The sequence below is a fragment of the Cryptomeria japonica genome, unplaced genomic scaffold (assembly GCF_030272615.1).
Source record: "Cryptomeria japonica unplaced genomic scaffold, Sugi_1.0 HiC_scaffold_2070, whole genome shotgun sequence".
In the NCBI taxonomy this organism is placed as follows: domain Eukaryota; kingdom Viridiplantae; phylum Streptophyta; class Pinopsida; order Cupressales; family Cupressaceae; genus Cryptomeria; species Cryptomeria japonica.
Window position 1 is genome coordinate 1 of NW_026730332.1, and position 16,000 is coordinate 16,000.

General features: G+C 35.0%; 1 protein-coding gene across 1 annotated transcript; it reads left to right on the top strand.

The window, feature by feature from the left end:
* The first annotated feature begins 2,736 nt into the window (after positions 1 to 2,736).
* Positions 2,737 to 3,048, top strand: LOC131066397 (putative ripening-related protein 6). Its single transcript, XM_058001154.2, has one exon. The coding sequence runs from the start codon at positions 2,737 to 2,739 to the stop codon at positions 3,046 to 3,048; it is 312 nt and encodes a 103-aa protein (XP_057857137.2).
* The last annotated feature ends 12,952 nt before the right edge of the window (positions 3,049 to 16,000 follow it).

The following is a 16,000-nucleotide window of genomic DNA, read 5'->3' on the forward strand; positions in this document are numbered from 1 at the left end:
TCAGTGTCTTTGATGTAGATTTATTTCTCTTTGGCTTTTTGTTATTGCATGCCTCATAATCTTCTGCCATGCACCATAACTACTCCAACTCAAACTCTAATTATTGTAGCTCCTTTTGCTCATATTTGGTTTTCTTTTGTTTTCACCTTTGTCTTCCTCTTTCTTCCAACTTAATTCTTCTCTTCTTCACATCATAATATAACTCCATAATTTTTTATATTTTTTTCAACCCCAAAAATAGAGCTACAGCTCTATTCTCCTTTCTTGGACATAAAATCTCCTACATCCACTTATGCATATGAAGATAGTTAGACATAATCTTTTAACCATAACAGGTATCCAAATAATAAGGTATTAATTGCTAGAATTTATATCATCTATCTAGATCAGGTGATATTTTCAATAACTTCAAATAACAACAACACATCTCTAATCATGTAATTTAAGCAAATATATAAAAATTTCATGACAAAGGGATATAACAGCCTACCTATCCTCAAGAATTATTTTTAGTCCTTTGCCCTTATTACGAAGTTTTACTAGAACAAATAATGTATTTTCATAATATTTGAATTATTAAGATCTTCTATAAAATCCAATTGAAACCTTTTCAATGTAATCTCCCTATTTATTGTCTTCTTACACAACATCCCAAGCACTTTGAAGAATAAATAGTACATAAATGACGTCCCAAGCTCATATAGGCATCCTATTTTTCTCACCTCGTGATCTTTGAACATCACGCGCTAATTATCATCTACGTAATTAAATTAGATTTATAAAACATAGGATTCGCAAAGAAAATAGTACACCTAATCCGGCTTTTCTCATACTCGACATTTACATTACAAAGATATAATAGAAAAATAAATAATGAATCATATTCTAGAAGAGGCAAGAATCATGGTATGCCGACATCAACCCAATTTATTTGTGCTCATTGGCTTGGTGAGAAAATCTATAATATTAATTAAAGCATAAATATTCTATATTATGACTTTGCCACCCTCAACCATGTTCTATATTATGATAAGCATGATACATTTAAGTTTTTAATAAACATATAACATTCTAACTATTTATAAAATCTCTAACAATATATTCTCTATTCCAAATTCATCTAAATACTACATTTAATTTATCTAAACTAATGTATTTATTATTCAGTTTTGAACTCTTAATTTTAAACTTAAGCTATATTTAATTAGTTAGTTTTCTTAAAATATTTATGTGAGTTACATTTCATTGTACCACAATATCTAAACTATATATTTCTACCATATGAATATCAAACAAATCAATATTTCAAATATTTCATTATGTAGGCATTGAATTTACATACTCCCATTTATATGAACTTATTAACTTTCTAAACTTTTCAAATTTTCACTAGGATTTTTATTTTTTTTATGAGAGAAGTTAATTAATTAGACATTAATTTGAATAGCGTCATATCTTTAAAGAAAGGTAAATTTGAAAGTATATTGAAATGAACATGATAGCAGAAATCAACTCTTCAATATCTCTTGCTTGATAGTCTTGTTTATGTTTATTTCAAAGTTTAATCTCATATCAATATAACAAATTCTTATCTACTTTTTTTTTAATATATATACTCTTATTTTATAGACACTTGGTTAAAAAGAAGTTGTCAACATACCGATTATTCAAACTGATGATTTGTAATTTACATTCTAGTCTTGACCCCACACCACCCCACCCGACCCTACCCTACCCTACCCTATATACTTATCTATTTCCTTATCTCTATCTTAAACTCTCCCTCTATTTCTTCCCCTCAATCTATTTATCTCTTTATCTCTATTTCTTTATTTTTATCTCCCTCTACTCTCTCCATTTCTCTATTCATCTCTACTTCTATCTATTCTAAAGTAACCATTTGCATCTCTTGTTTAAAAGGAAATGCTACAAAGTGTGACAAGTCAACATGCCGACTATTCAATCCTCACGGTTTTTTCTTAATCCTTTGTGATGCGGCACCACTTTCCAACTAAAACGACAATAAAACTCGAAAACGAAGTTTAACGAGGAAAAGTGAAAGGCCTTCACACAAATTTCAGGAGTGCATTCTAAACTCAAATTGTATGACTGTGCATTCTTGTTCTTTTACTTCGAATCATACAAAGGAAGAGACAATCGAAGACTATCAAACCAATCAACAAGTAATATTTGTTTTCATCTTTAAAGATTTAAGCTAAATTTCATGGCCGATTTCAATGTCATCGATGCCAATGATGGCGTGGACCAATATTGGTTTGTTAAGTTTGGTAAAGAATGTCTAATACGTAAAGTGAGTATATCATCTCCAAGACCATACTACTCTAAAATTGAAGAATATTTGTGTCGATCTTTAAAACCGTCCAAAATGGACCGGGGATTTACAGGTTATAACATACTCGGCTGTCGATATCATAGATATAATTGATTATGTTTCTGTTTCCCTAAAACTAAATCTTTCAAGAGCGGACAATGGATAAGGCAAAAGTGTGATTAGCGAAGTAGAAATGTACAAAATTATTAACGCCTGTCGATGTAATACATGAAATATATTTCTCTTGCAAATATATATAAGATAGTGAGTGAGTGGTCATCATATAACAATGACTAGGGGTTTCGAGAAAGGAGAAGAGAATGGGGGGATTGAAATGGGTGTTGTTGGTATGCTGTGTAATGATGATGACAATGTGTACAAGTGCGAGTGAAAGGCGGGGAAGAATGACGGTGAACAGCTTCGAGAAAGGAGGAGATGGAGGCGGACCTTCCGCTTGTGATGGGCACTTCCATTCCGACAATGATCACTGGGTGGCTCTTCCTCCTCCCACCTTTCATCACAACTCCAACTGTTTTCGCAAAGTGAAAATGAGTGCGCGAGGGAAGTCTACGGTGGCCACCGTCATCGATGAATGCGCGAAGCCGTGTAAGGATGACATCGTGGACGCCTCTGAAAGTGTTTGGAAAGCCCTCGGCGTGCGCCACTTCGATAATGACTTCGGACTCATGCCCATCACCTGGCATTTCATCTCCTAGTGATCATCCTCATTCCGGAGATCATCCTCATTCCTCATGCCCATCACTTGGCATTTCATCTCCTGATCATCCTCATCCTCATCCTCGTGCATAATAATAACCTCAATCCACTTTACCACCTATTCTGCTTTGTCTTAGCTACTGTTCCATAATAATAACCTCAATCCACTTTACCAGCTATTCTGCTTTGTCTTAGCTACTGTTTTCTTTTTCTTGCACACGATCAATCCATGAATTACTTCTCTAGTTGTTCGCCACATTATTAGACTCAAGGCCAAGGTCAAGGCCAAGGTCATTAGAAGAAAATTCAAGATTCTAGACTCAGTTAGAGAACAGGATTAGACTCAATTAGATCAACGACTTAGGGTGGATTTTACATAGAGGCTATAAACTTTGTTGTAAATACAATCATATAATTTTTTTATAGTATTTATTTATTTATTAAATTAATTTGAACTAAATTAAATTAAAATTATATTAAATTAAAATTTATATTAAACTAAATTTATGTTGAAATTTTATATATATATTTAGTCTTTATTTATTTATTAAATTAAATTAAATGAAAATTTATATTACACTAAATTTATGTTGAACTTTTATATATATTTTTAAACTATTTTTTAAAATTATATATCATAAACATATTTTTAAAGAATTTTGTTAAAGTTTAAATTAATATTATAGATTTAATATTGAATGTTTTCTTTTTTATATTAAACTTTTACCTTTCAAATTGTATACCAAAATTTATATTTTTATTTAGTTATTTTTTTAATTCTAGAATCTAAGTTTCATGTTCTGTACTATTTTTGAATTTCATATTTTTACAAATAATATTATCATTATATTTAATAGTTATCTAAAACTATTGCACATCTTTAAATGTCTCTTATTATGGGACCCACAACATCTGACAACAGGTACCATGAACCATCATCTGTTGGATGAACAAAGATCAACGACTTAGGGTGGATTTCAACCTGAATGTGGGAAGTGAACACATTTGTGATAACTTCACCCGGAATTGAATGTTTTACATTTAATTAAATATAATTAAATCTATAAAGCTCTTTTTCGGGCACAAGTTTAAAATGATTAAACAAACTTAAAAAATAATTCCAAAAAGCGACTCGAGCATGGTGACGTGCCCGAAAAATTGCAAAATTCATGGGACCCATGACAACTGACAACATATACCATTGTTTGTTGGATGAGCACAGATCAATGGCTTAGGGGGGATTTTAGCCCGAATGTGGTAAGTGAACACATTTGTGAGAACTTCACCCAGAATTGAACATTTTACATTAAATCAAATATAATTAAGTCTATAAAGCTCTATTTCAGGCTGAAGTTGACAGACTAAAGAGACTTAAAAAATAGTCTGGAAAAGTGACTCGAGTGTGGTGATGTGCCCAAAAAATGGCAAAAGTCATGGGACCCATGATAATTGAAAACATATACCATCATCCCTTGGATGAGCACAGATCAACGACTTAGGGTGGATTTCGGCCCGAATGTGGGAAGCGAACACATTTATGAGAACTTCCCCTGGAATTAAATGTTTTACATTTAATTAAATATAGTTAAGTCAATAAAGCTCTATTTGGGGGTAGAAGTTGAAGGATTAAAAATAAAAAAATAGTCCGGAAAAGTGACTCGAGTGTGGTGACGTGCCCGAAAAATGGCAAAAGTCATGGGACCCATGAATACTGACAACAGATACCATCGTTCATTGGATGAGCATAGATCAACGACTTAGGGTGGATTTCAGCCCGAATATGGGAAGTGAACACATTTCTGAGAACTTTACCCAGAATTGAACATTTTACATTTAATATCCTTAGAATTTAGACTGAAGAAATGAATGTATTGTCCTTCGGCGATGAATAGATATTAATAATAATTAATTAAATTACAAGATGATTCTAGATATTTTGCCCTTTAGGTATTACTTTTGTACTTTTCAGAGTTTTCAAAATAAGTGACTCATAAATCATAATCGTATTTCATTTCACGGACAAACCAGTAAATCGAGGGAGATTCAGAAACAACTACTAGATTGAGGAATGCAAGTTGCAACAGAGATTGTCTGCGCCAATGCAGTGAAATAGAAATTTCGGGTACAATCTAAAACACCTACATCCCGCCTTTTTAACTTTTTTTTTAATCTCGTGATCCAATTTGAGGGTTAGCATTTTCAATTTTGTATCTAGCATTATTTTGAATTATTAACAATAATAGTGATGGGGAAAATGGGAAGCAATAGTTCAACAGGAAGCCAAGCGAAAAAAAGAATGTACCTAATCGAACTGGTTAAAACACCAGGTTTCACTGATGAATACCATGATATTTATGACCCTGCTATCCATGGTGAAAAGTGTATCACGGATATTAGATATGCATTGTCTAGTAAGGTGGCAGATCCAACCAGGGCGAAATTTTCTATTATTAACATAATGTTAAAACAAAAAACAAATAAAATCACATCGTGGGATGCTGGATTGGGAAGCATGGTGTTACCTGAAGCATTCCCTTGCCTTGATTTTTTCATGGTTTGCGCCAAAAATTATGATGAAGATAAAAAAGCAATTGTCAATCAAAATATAAAAGAGGAAATTCTATCCATAAACATGGGAGAATTTGTTTGTTTGTTGAACCTTGGGTTTGAAGCACAAAACTCAAATGTCCAAATTGACCTAGGAAAGCTGACAGAGAATTATGAGAGTCTCGATCCAAGTTGCACAGATTCATTTATCAAAGCTCTAATAAAGTGTGGTACTTTGTTGGATCAAAATCATAAGCCTCCTTATGATTCTAACATTTTTGTTCCATGGGTTCAGGATACTATTTCCTTGTTGTTGTTTTGCCTGGGATTGGAAATAATTACTAATGATTAAAAAAGGTTCCTGTAAGACATTTAGGTTCTCATCCTACTTGTGCTATCTCCTTCTATCCAAGTATTGTGCAATATTCAAGACCAACAATCTTCAAATTGTGAACTATAAGATTGATGAGAAGACTCAAAACATAATAGAGTGTCTAATATATGAATGGACACCAAAGATAAGGATGCATGATAACAAAAAGAACTACAACCATTTTGTAGACTTATTTTTGGTAGCAATGTATAATGAAATTAGAAGCATACCAATGCCTAGATTGCCTGTGTCTTGTAGAGATTGCATTCAACTCAGAAGTCAAATAGAATTGGTTGACTGGTTCTTGATGGAAGAATACACTGTGTTAAGGTTTTACGTATTAGTAGTAAAACCATACAGACCTCCAATACATGTGACAGAGAGGGTATTTGCATTAGAATATGTACGACAGTTAGAGAGCATAGATAGGCACTTCCATGGTCAGGAAAAGAAGAGCATATTTCCTTCCTTGCCTTTCTCATGTAGAGGGTTCACATTTGAGAGAAAATCACTCAATGTGGCACATGATTTTTTGACAGATTTTAGCTTTGGTGATGAGGGTCTCTAGCAGTATGATGCAATCGGTGTAGTTCAAGCAAGGCTTTAGAAAAATGGGAAATCTTTAGCGTTATTTCAACACGAAAGCAAACCATTGCTAGAAAAGCTTAGAAACATGGACTCCTAGGATGAGGTAAAAAAAGAGATGGAGAAAATTGCCACTGATAATAACATTTCCACAAAAGAAATGTCATCACAAATTATGGCATTGCACACACAGAGGAAAAGAGAGGAGGGCCAGGACATCCAAAATAGGAGGTCCTACAATTTCTACCAAAAATATGCTAATCCATCTAACAAATCTATTCTCAAATCAATTCTGCAAGAATGTAAAGAGAGTTATTGGACTCAAACCAAAATAAATGATTTTTGGACTATGAGGAAGAATCTCAGTGAGCCAAAAACTAGTGTAGAATTTGAGACCATCAACGAGGATGAATAGTTTAGCGAATTATGGAATATGGAGCACCCCACAACAACATATGATAGGAGTGAAGATGATTATGAGTATGAGGTTGAGGCCACTCCAACAACTACTACAGTCCCTAAAATATTAGGTGGATTCAATGAGTCCATGAAAGAAAAATATAGCAAAGGGGCAAACATTGTGGAAAAAATGGGTTTTGTAGGTGGTGGTCTAGGTCCTAGAGGAGAAGGCATTTGGTATCCACCTGAGGTACAACTTCCATCAGCATCAAAATCAAAAGATCTTGTTAAACCAGCCATTGGACTTGATTCTTCAGATTCATTACAGAAGGGTACTACTCATTACCCTCAGGGTCCACCTGCATTTGTTTCAGGTTCAAATCCACAACCACCACCACATCATGGTATTCCCATTGGTGGTGAATCAAGTGCAACTGCCACTGGTGTTGAATCTGGGGATAGTATTCCTATTAGTGTTTAGTCAAGTATCACTGTGATTGGTGGGGTTACCATGGGTACTACTACTGATACTAGTTGTCTTGGTGTTGGACAAGGGTAACAACAAAATATCTCTTGCAAGAGGCCACTAGTGGTAGATACTCATACTATTCAGAATCCTATATCAAGTGCCACTAACACTACAAATCAATCATTTGTAGCTTCATATCACACACCTCAAAATATTATAAAAACTATACATGAAAGTGTCAGTGGGACATGATCATGAATTGTTGTTGGTAATCCTAGTAATGTATTAGTTAAAGCCACTAATTGTTGTTGGTAATCCTAGTAATGCATTAGGTATCAAAAATGACTAACGAAGTGGTCTACACTTCACTGCTAAAGGTGGAGAGAGAAAAAATACTGGAGAAACAAATAGAAAAGTTACAGGTAGACCTGGCAAACAAAAAATCAAAGAGGAAAGCAACATATAACAAGTGCAATGATTTACAGAAAAGGATAAAAAATTCGGGCTTTGCAATAGAAATTGCAGAACAGGAAAAGATGGATGCAAAATTAAAGGACCTAAAACAAAACTAGGCTTAAAGCAGTAAAAAAATTGATGAGGAAAGAGCCAGTTTTCAAAAATTATACAAAAGTTATGAGTCTGTTGCTGCCGAAATAAGAAAAACACAATACCTATTGGATCATGAGAAGGAAAAAGAAAAAAATTTGGAAGAGGAAGTAGAGGAAGAAAGAAAGAAATGTGCACAAATGAAAGAAGACCTGCACAACACAAATGATAAAATTAAAACTTTGGAGGATAGATTGAAAGATAATATGAAAAATACAACGAAGTATATACAAGAAAACATTTGGCAACAAATAATGCAAAGGAGTGACAAGTTGTGTGAATGGTTTGAATTCAATGAAAGTCCGAGATTAATTTATATGAAAATCGAAGGGCACTTTGAGAAGAGCATACATGTTTATTCAAAAGAGGATATGGAAAAACAAATTATGCAAGTAGCCTACAGTACCAGTGATAGCTACTTGGCATCTAAGGGAATTAAGAGCTGCATTGATGCCATAGTTAAGACATCATTTGTCCTTAAAAAATGCCAGAAACTAAGGGAAACATCAAAAGTTATGGATAAATGTGGCAAAAAGATATTGAAGCTGCAAGAAAAGAAAACTGCTTTGATTAAACTTGGTTTGTCTAAGACTGTTGACCCATCAAATAAATTCATTGGAAAATAAGCTTACAAAAAAAGCATGGAGATAAAAATGAAGTTTGATTTATACTTGCTTCCTAAGAACACAACTCCCCAAACCTTTCTAGAATTCATCCAACCGTTTACAACTCTAAATGCAGTATTGGGTGAAACAATGATGTCAAGTCACTCTTCTAAATATGGATTGTTGACTCTTTCTAGAATTCATCCAAGCTTTCTTGATTCTTGTCTGTGGTTTCTTCACTTTGAGTCTGCATACCTTCGTTGAACTACATCTCAATGCTACCAGTAGGTCCAATACATGAGTCAATAGTTCCACTGGCACTTTGGTTTGAAGTGTTTCCCAAACCTCTTCTTTTGCATTTGGACCTCTAGATTTGCAATGCCCTATTGTAAGGAAAAGTGTGGACATCATACCTAGATGTATAGAGCCTCAAGCAATTTTCCAATTTTTTATTTAGTTTATTTCTTAGCTTTGATTTTGGGAATCCCAAAGCATTGAAACTCTCATCTTCCACCGAACCAAATATAATGTTAAGACATAAATCAACAAGCTTCAAATATTCTGGCATTGAATCACGCAACACTGCATTCTCATCTATAAATTTCCAAAGCCTTGTAACCAATCCCACTTCACGGGGGTTCTCCATTGTTCTATATTGTTCTCTCATAGTGTATGCAAAACGAGATGATTTCTCTCGAAGATGAGTTTCATCTAATATTTCATTTATAGCTACTCCATTCAATTCTTTGGATATGCAAAATTATTTTATCAAAGTCAGTAGCTTACTTTGAAAATCAATTGCACTGTTGAGGCTCCAATATTGAGGAAACACAATAGAAATTGCTTTGAGTAGGTTGTCAGGAGAGAATATGCTTCTAATTTGTGAGTAAAGATCATAGGCAATTTTCTTCACAGAAGTAGTTACAATCTCAACAATCTTGTCGAAATCTTCCCTTGTAACTCTTGCTAGTTGCTTCCTAGGGTGCTTTCCTGGTTCCTCGGGGTCGACCATGGCATAGAAGTGCATTGGTATCTCAACTCCCCGTACATTGGCACATACCTCCCCGTTTGCACCGATTTATAAAAATTTAGCAGGATTGTCCAAATCTGTGAGTGTCCACCACTTAACAATTTTTTCATCAGATAGTGTTGGTTGATTTCTATAGAGATTGTCAAGGGTCATGCATGTCATCTTACGCAGTGTAGCATATTCTGCAATATACATAGCTCTTTTTTGGGCTGCCTTCATAATATTAATCATTTCCTCTAGCATAGGTAGAAGAGCTGCTAAAGTTAAGAGTGTCTCTAGATTACTTAACCTCTGAAGAAGGTCAAGAAATTTCAGTTGCACAAGTTGTGTGAAATAGTCCAATCAAGGATGGATATTTTGAAAAAAATCGGTGCGTTGGACCATCCAAAGAGATCCATCTGGTATCATTATCCTTGAGAAGCTTGTTCCCATCAGTTATTCCATTAGCAAAGTGTTGAAATTCCATAAATCACTTGGGACTTCAATAGAAGTGTGAGTAGAGCTCTCTGATTAAAATTTTAATTTTTTTACCGAAGCATACTTGCTCACAATTCCAAAAGCTAGATTCATTATGTGAGTCATACAGTGAATTGTAGTAATGTAAAGTAAAGATAAAGTTTCAATCTTTGTACAAAGACTATTCATGTGACCTTGCATTACTGAAGCTCCATCTGCTCCAACACACACCAATTTTTTGGCAATCGTCATGTCATCCATACCTCCATATTCAATTAAACTTCTCGTTACTAGTTGAAATAAATTTTCCGCTATCGCACTCTCCTTCATTTTAGCAATAGATAGTAGATGAGGTTGGCAGGCATGATTCTGTATAGTATAAACATGCATGCATACCCATGAAGTATTGTCTACTGCCATAACTTTGTCTAAAGAAAATATAATAAAGTTTGACTCTCTTATTTTTTCCTTTAGGATAGTTAGGAACTTTCAAAAAGTGTAATAAACCACTAATTGATGGGAAATCTATCATAGCACACCCTCTGCTCAAAATTTAAAAAACAACGCTTAACTGAACAACTTTTCCCAGTTGTTCTATTTGCATTTCTTTTCCAAAACTAGCTTCAATAGAACCTTTAACTTCAGCAGGCTTCGTCTGTATTTTATCATGAAAATAACACTCTTCAGCATTCCTCACATGCTTACATTCCTCCTTTGTTTTCCATCTTATCACTGATTTTTCAACTCCATCTATCATTTGTTTTTCATAAACTTTACCCATATGCTTTTCTATGGTGTCAAATTTTAGCTGCAACCTAATTTCCTTGTTATGTTTCCAAGTGTAAATCTTACACCTGCATTCTATTGGAGGCTCGCCTTCAATTGGATTCTCCACTAGTTCAATGAATGGATACTTTGATGCTCAATTAGTTTGAAAATTCCTCACTCACATATCCCACTGCCGATCCTTTTTTTATTGTGGTTCATCCTTTTTTGATCTAGCTTTTCTTTTCCCCTTCCGTGCATTATCATCAATGACATTATCACCCAAGTTGATTATATCATTCCGGCTAAGTTGGGCATCTACCAGATAATCTTCTTCAAGATCATCCTGATCTGAGATATCAGGTTCATCGTGGTCTTCAACATGCAGTGTAGGTTGTGAATTTTGTACTTGTACTTGTGATGATGTACCTTCCCGATTTTCACCACAATCTTTTCCAAAGCCAAAGTACGAAGACAACGTTCTTCTTTTTGTCGACCTCTCATGGCCTTCCCCACATTAAGGTTTCCTACCCTTCTTCCTATTCAACATCTGCAATGAAATAAAGGTTGCCAAAAAGTGTCAATTTGTTGAAGAAGTAATAATAGACTATAAAGTATAATATATGTTTCATTGGCCCTACGACCTACAATCTAGATGTCTGAGGTCTAAATGTCCCGTCTGACCACTTGGCATTGACGGGTCACGACTAAATAAAAATGAACTCAATAGTGCAAACAAATATAGATAAATTTAAAATAATATTATAACACTTCTAAAATATGATCGCTCACCTTTAGGTCACTAGTAGTCGCCAATGCAGTCAACAACAATGATTTTCCTTGGTGTGAAACTTCGCTATTGATATAAATTTAGAGCCTCGAACCCACCAAATTGTGTTGAAATAGATCTGATCTTTGCATTTATTTACACCAATCCTTATATGATGAATTCCGCAGGAATTTTATATGGTATATAAATATTTGGCGAATTCCGTGTAACTATAACACAACTTATGTAATTTTCGAGGTGATTATGGGTCGTCCAAATAATTGGCAAATACAATATAGCTAGCAAAAGTTCGGGTGAATGGAGACACACGTCGGCAAAATGTCGGGCGAGTTGGGTTCTCCTGGCTAAAAAATCTTCACATGCCTATAGGAGAATTATGGTCATCTATTAAGGCAACCTCAGAGAGTGTAGGCCAGAAATCAAATTTACCATGTGTCCACCGTATATTGTATTGGCAAAATCCTCGCATAGAAACATTCAATTACATAAAACATATGGCGATCGGGCCGTGAATTTGACGGGAAATTGATAATGTTGTGGCGACATGTCCACCCCCAGTCGGTACAAAATATTTGCCATTTTCTAGATCGTCGACATGAAAAATTTGCCATTGGCAAATATTCGCCACTAAAGTAATCTCTGACCAACAACATCCATAAAACATACTAGAAGTTGCACCAACACCATTTATGCAATTCATCAAAGATCTTCAAAAAAAGCTCTGTCCGTGAAACCATCGACGGAACTAGAAGCCAAACTTCTAAGCAAACAGGATAGCATCCGATTACCAGACCAAAACCAACTGACTGAATATGAACATCAGTATCATGAATAAGACAATTCCATAACCAAATCATACTGAAGCCTATCGGATCGTGTTGGATCCAAACCAACCAGAAAACCACTCAACCTACCGAGACCAGAAGGGTGTCGGTAAAGCATCCAAATAACTAGTGTTGGCATCAATGATAAAACATCAATGCAACACATAATCAATTCCTCCAAATGGCCAACAATCTCCCCCTTGGGCAGTGATGGAAACACTAGATGTGAAAAAGATCTAAGTACCAATAAATGCCAAACAAGTCTCCCCAAATGGAAGACTATTGGCATTGAGTTGTCATTGTTGTCAACCGGTATTGCAGGTAGGCTACCAGTAGAGGTATGCCATCTGGTATAAAGAAGAGTGAACCGATATGGTTGAAGACAAACAAGGTATTGAGAAGATTAACATGAAGGCTTGTAAACCGGTATGGTTAAAGACAAGTAGTTATTGAGACTATCAGTGACTTCACTGGTATTAGGAGAGATGCATGTGTGTGTTAGCATGTTGAGTGATAACTGGTAGAGCATAAACCAGTTTGGAGGTTGACTGCCTGTTTATGATGAAGAGGCAGAATGTTAAAATGATCACAAACTATCAGAGGTGAAGATATCCTAACGGTGTAGTGTGTACCACCAGTTAGCGAGAGGAGTAGGACTCACTGATAAAAGGCTTACACCGGTATGAGTTTGGTGAACGTTCAAGTGTAAACTGACCTTGTGTCGGTGAGCTGAGTGTATGAGCAATGTGATACCATGTGGAGTTGAGATGGCAAGCATGGAGAGGTCGGTGAAGTTCCATCGACATGGTTGTTGAAACAGCAAGTCGACATTAATGAAATAGCCACAAATCATGAAATGATAACTAATTTATGCGGCTTGAGGAAGAAAGAATGACAAAGAAAGTCAGGGAGTAGTTGGCGCCTAGATCGAAGCAAAGAAATCAAACTGCAAGATGACCTCGAGAAGGAAACAACTGGACTGTAAATGAGTCGATAGATTTCAAGGCATAAAATCATGGACGAGATTGCTATCTTTGGTAAAAATGCATTGGATGTTGTATGTGGGAAAAGTGGGTTGTTAGAATTTAAAATATGAAAAATATGTAAAATACCAATCCACACACACACACAGGACTTCTTGATGCAAGCTATGGAGTAACGATGCGTTACTCAGCTTCCCAAGGAGGGTCCCATGGTTCTCTATCTCACAATGTCCCTCAAACCAATGTTTTGCTCTCAGATTACTGAGCAAAATGGTTTAGGGATGGCAAATATGAGAACGAGAGATATTTTAGCTGATCTTAGTATGAGATGTGTTATAAGCTAGATGAGATGCTAGAAATGCAACAAACTGAATGATAAGATGACGAGATTAGTATGAAGATTATCCTAGCATACTATACTTACTCTATGATGGAACTAAAATGATAAATAAACTACTTTAGCATGCATATTCATGATTAATTCTGATCTAAAAGAGGCTAAATGAAGAGCATATATAAAATGAAAGCTTGAAACAATTTGAGCATAAGTGTGATGCTTCAAATTTGAAAGATGATTGTTGAGAATGGAGGAATGGGAGCTCTATTTATAGCACAAACAGGGCAATGGATGGTCAAGATTGAATGGCTTAATCAAGGGCCAGGTTTGAAAGTTGGGGATCCATGTGCACAATTGGCACCAATGAAATAGTGACAAATGTCCACACCAGATTGGGTTGAGAGAAGAGGTTGGAGGTATTAAAGGCCTGAGAAGACCTCATGGTTATCTAAAGGCTAAGGGTCAAGTCTAAGTTAGGTTTACCCACTGAATTAGGATCTAATCCAAAGATAAACCTTTGTGCAAATGATTAAGAGATAATCATGGTCAAAGCATTAATAACCTGATGAGACCCTTGGGTTGGATAGAGGTTGAGTCAAAACAAATGTTTTAACCATGTGGGAGGGTTTGAAATAACCATTAATGGTTATTGGAGACTTTGTGGATTAAGTGGTTGAAGGTTGGAAGCCTTCAATGGTTTTCAAAGACTTTTGGGTTTTTGGTGGTTGAAGGTTGAAAACCTTCAATGGTTATCCAAGACTTTGGGCCATTTGAGAAGTGACCTCCCTTTGCTTAGGGATGTGACAAAGTTTAGAGGAGGGTTAGGTTAATTAGAATTGGTTAGAATATTCTAGAAGGGGTTAGGAAGGGGTTTGGGATTTTGCAAGTGGATGGGGAATTATAGGATTAAATTGAATTATTTGATTTTTATTCAATTTGGTTACAATTAAATAAATTTGATTTATTTAATTTAGGATAACTATTTAATTAAATTTGAATTTAATTAAAAGTGGCTAGGGGGAGTTAATTGAATAAAATGATTTATTCATTAAATGGTATAGTGAATTTAATCAAGTGATTTACTTAATTAAATAGAAGAATGTGGATAATTTAATTAAATTGGATTTAATTAAATAGAGAAATGAACATAAAATATTCATTTAGGAATGTGGTCATTTTTATACGTCTACATTTTGCCCCTCTTTGAAGTGACGTGTGTGCACATGTTATTTCAAAGAAAATGATGTGTTTTTGTGTTTTTATGATCAAATGCAATTTTTGTTGTGTCGCTCTTTTAATTTGCCAGTCGTGCCCCAGATTTGATGTGATGCCCCAGATTCGATATTCGATGTGATGCCCCAGATTTGATTTGATGTGTGATGCCCTAGATTCGAGATTTGTGTCGTGTTGTCATGATTTTATGTAGTTGTCCAATATGAGTGTCGGTATAACTTGTTTTGATGTGAGATATTTCAAGTTATGTATAGATTATCAAGCTGTTGTTTTGATCAGAAACTGATGTATTTGCGTTGTCTGTTTCAAGTTCAATGTGTATGAAAGCCTGAGTTGTTTTACAAGCCGATATGGGTTGGAAACTTGAGTTGTTTTACAAGTTGATATGGGTGGGAAACTTGAGTTGTTTTACAAGTTTATGTGATTGTGGTACTTGAGTTGTTTTACAAGTTTTGATATGGTTTTTGAGAACTTGAGTTGTTTTACAAGTTGATATGAAATGATAGGTTTTTGAACTTGATGTAGATGAGCAAATTGTTTCATGTTGTTGATGTAAGTTTGATTTTGATATCTTTGTTTTGATGTGGAAACTGATATTGGATTTGTTTTGAGATTTGATATGATAATGCCCCCTCGGGAGATCGTTCATGCGCACAAAGCATGAATGATCTCTCGAAAGAAGAAGAATGTTTTTTGAAAGATGGAAGAGTAGATAGTGATGGCATGCATGGGTTTGATAAGATTGATTAGATTGATTGGAATGAGAGCAAGTCTTGTTTTAGGTATGACACCTCCTGTATAAGACATGGATGATCGAGCATTTTGGGTTTAGGAATGATATCGCCTGTATAAGACATGGATGATTGAGCATCTGGTTTCAAGAATGATACTGCCTGTATAAGACATGGATGATCGAGTGTCTGGTGTCAAGAATGATACTGCCTGTATA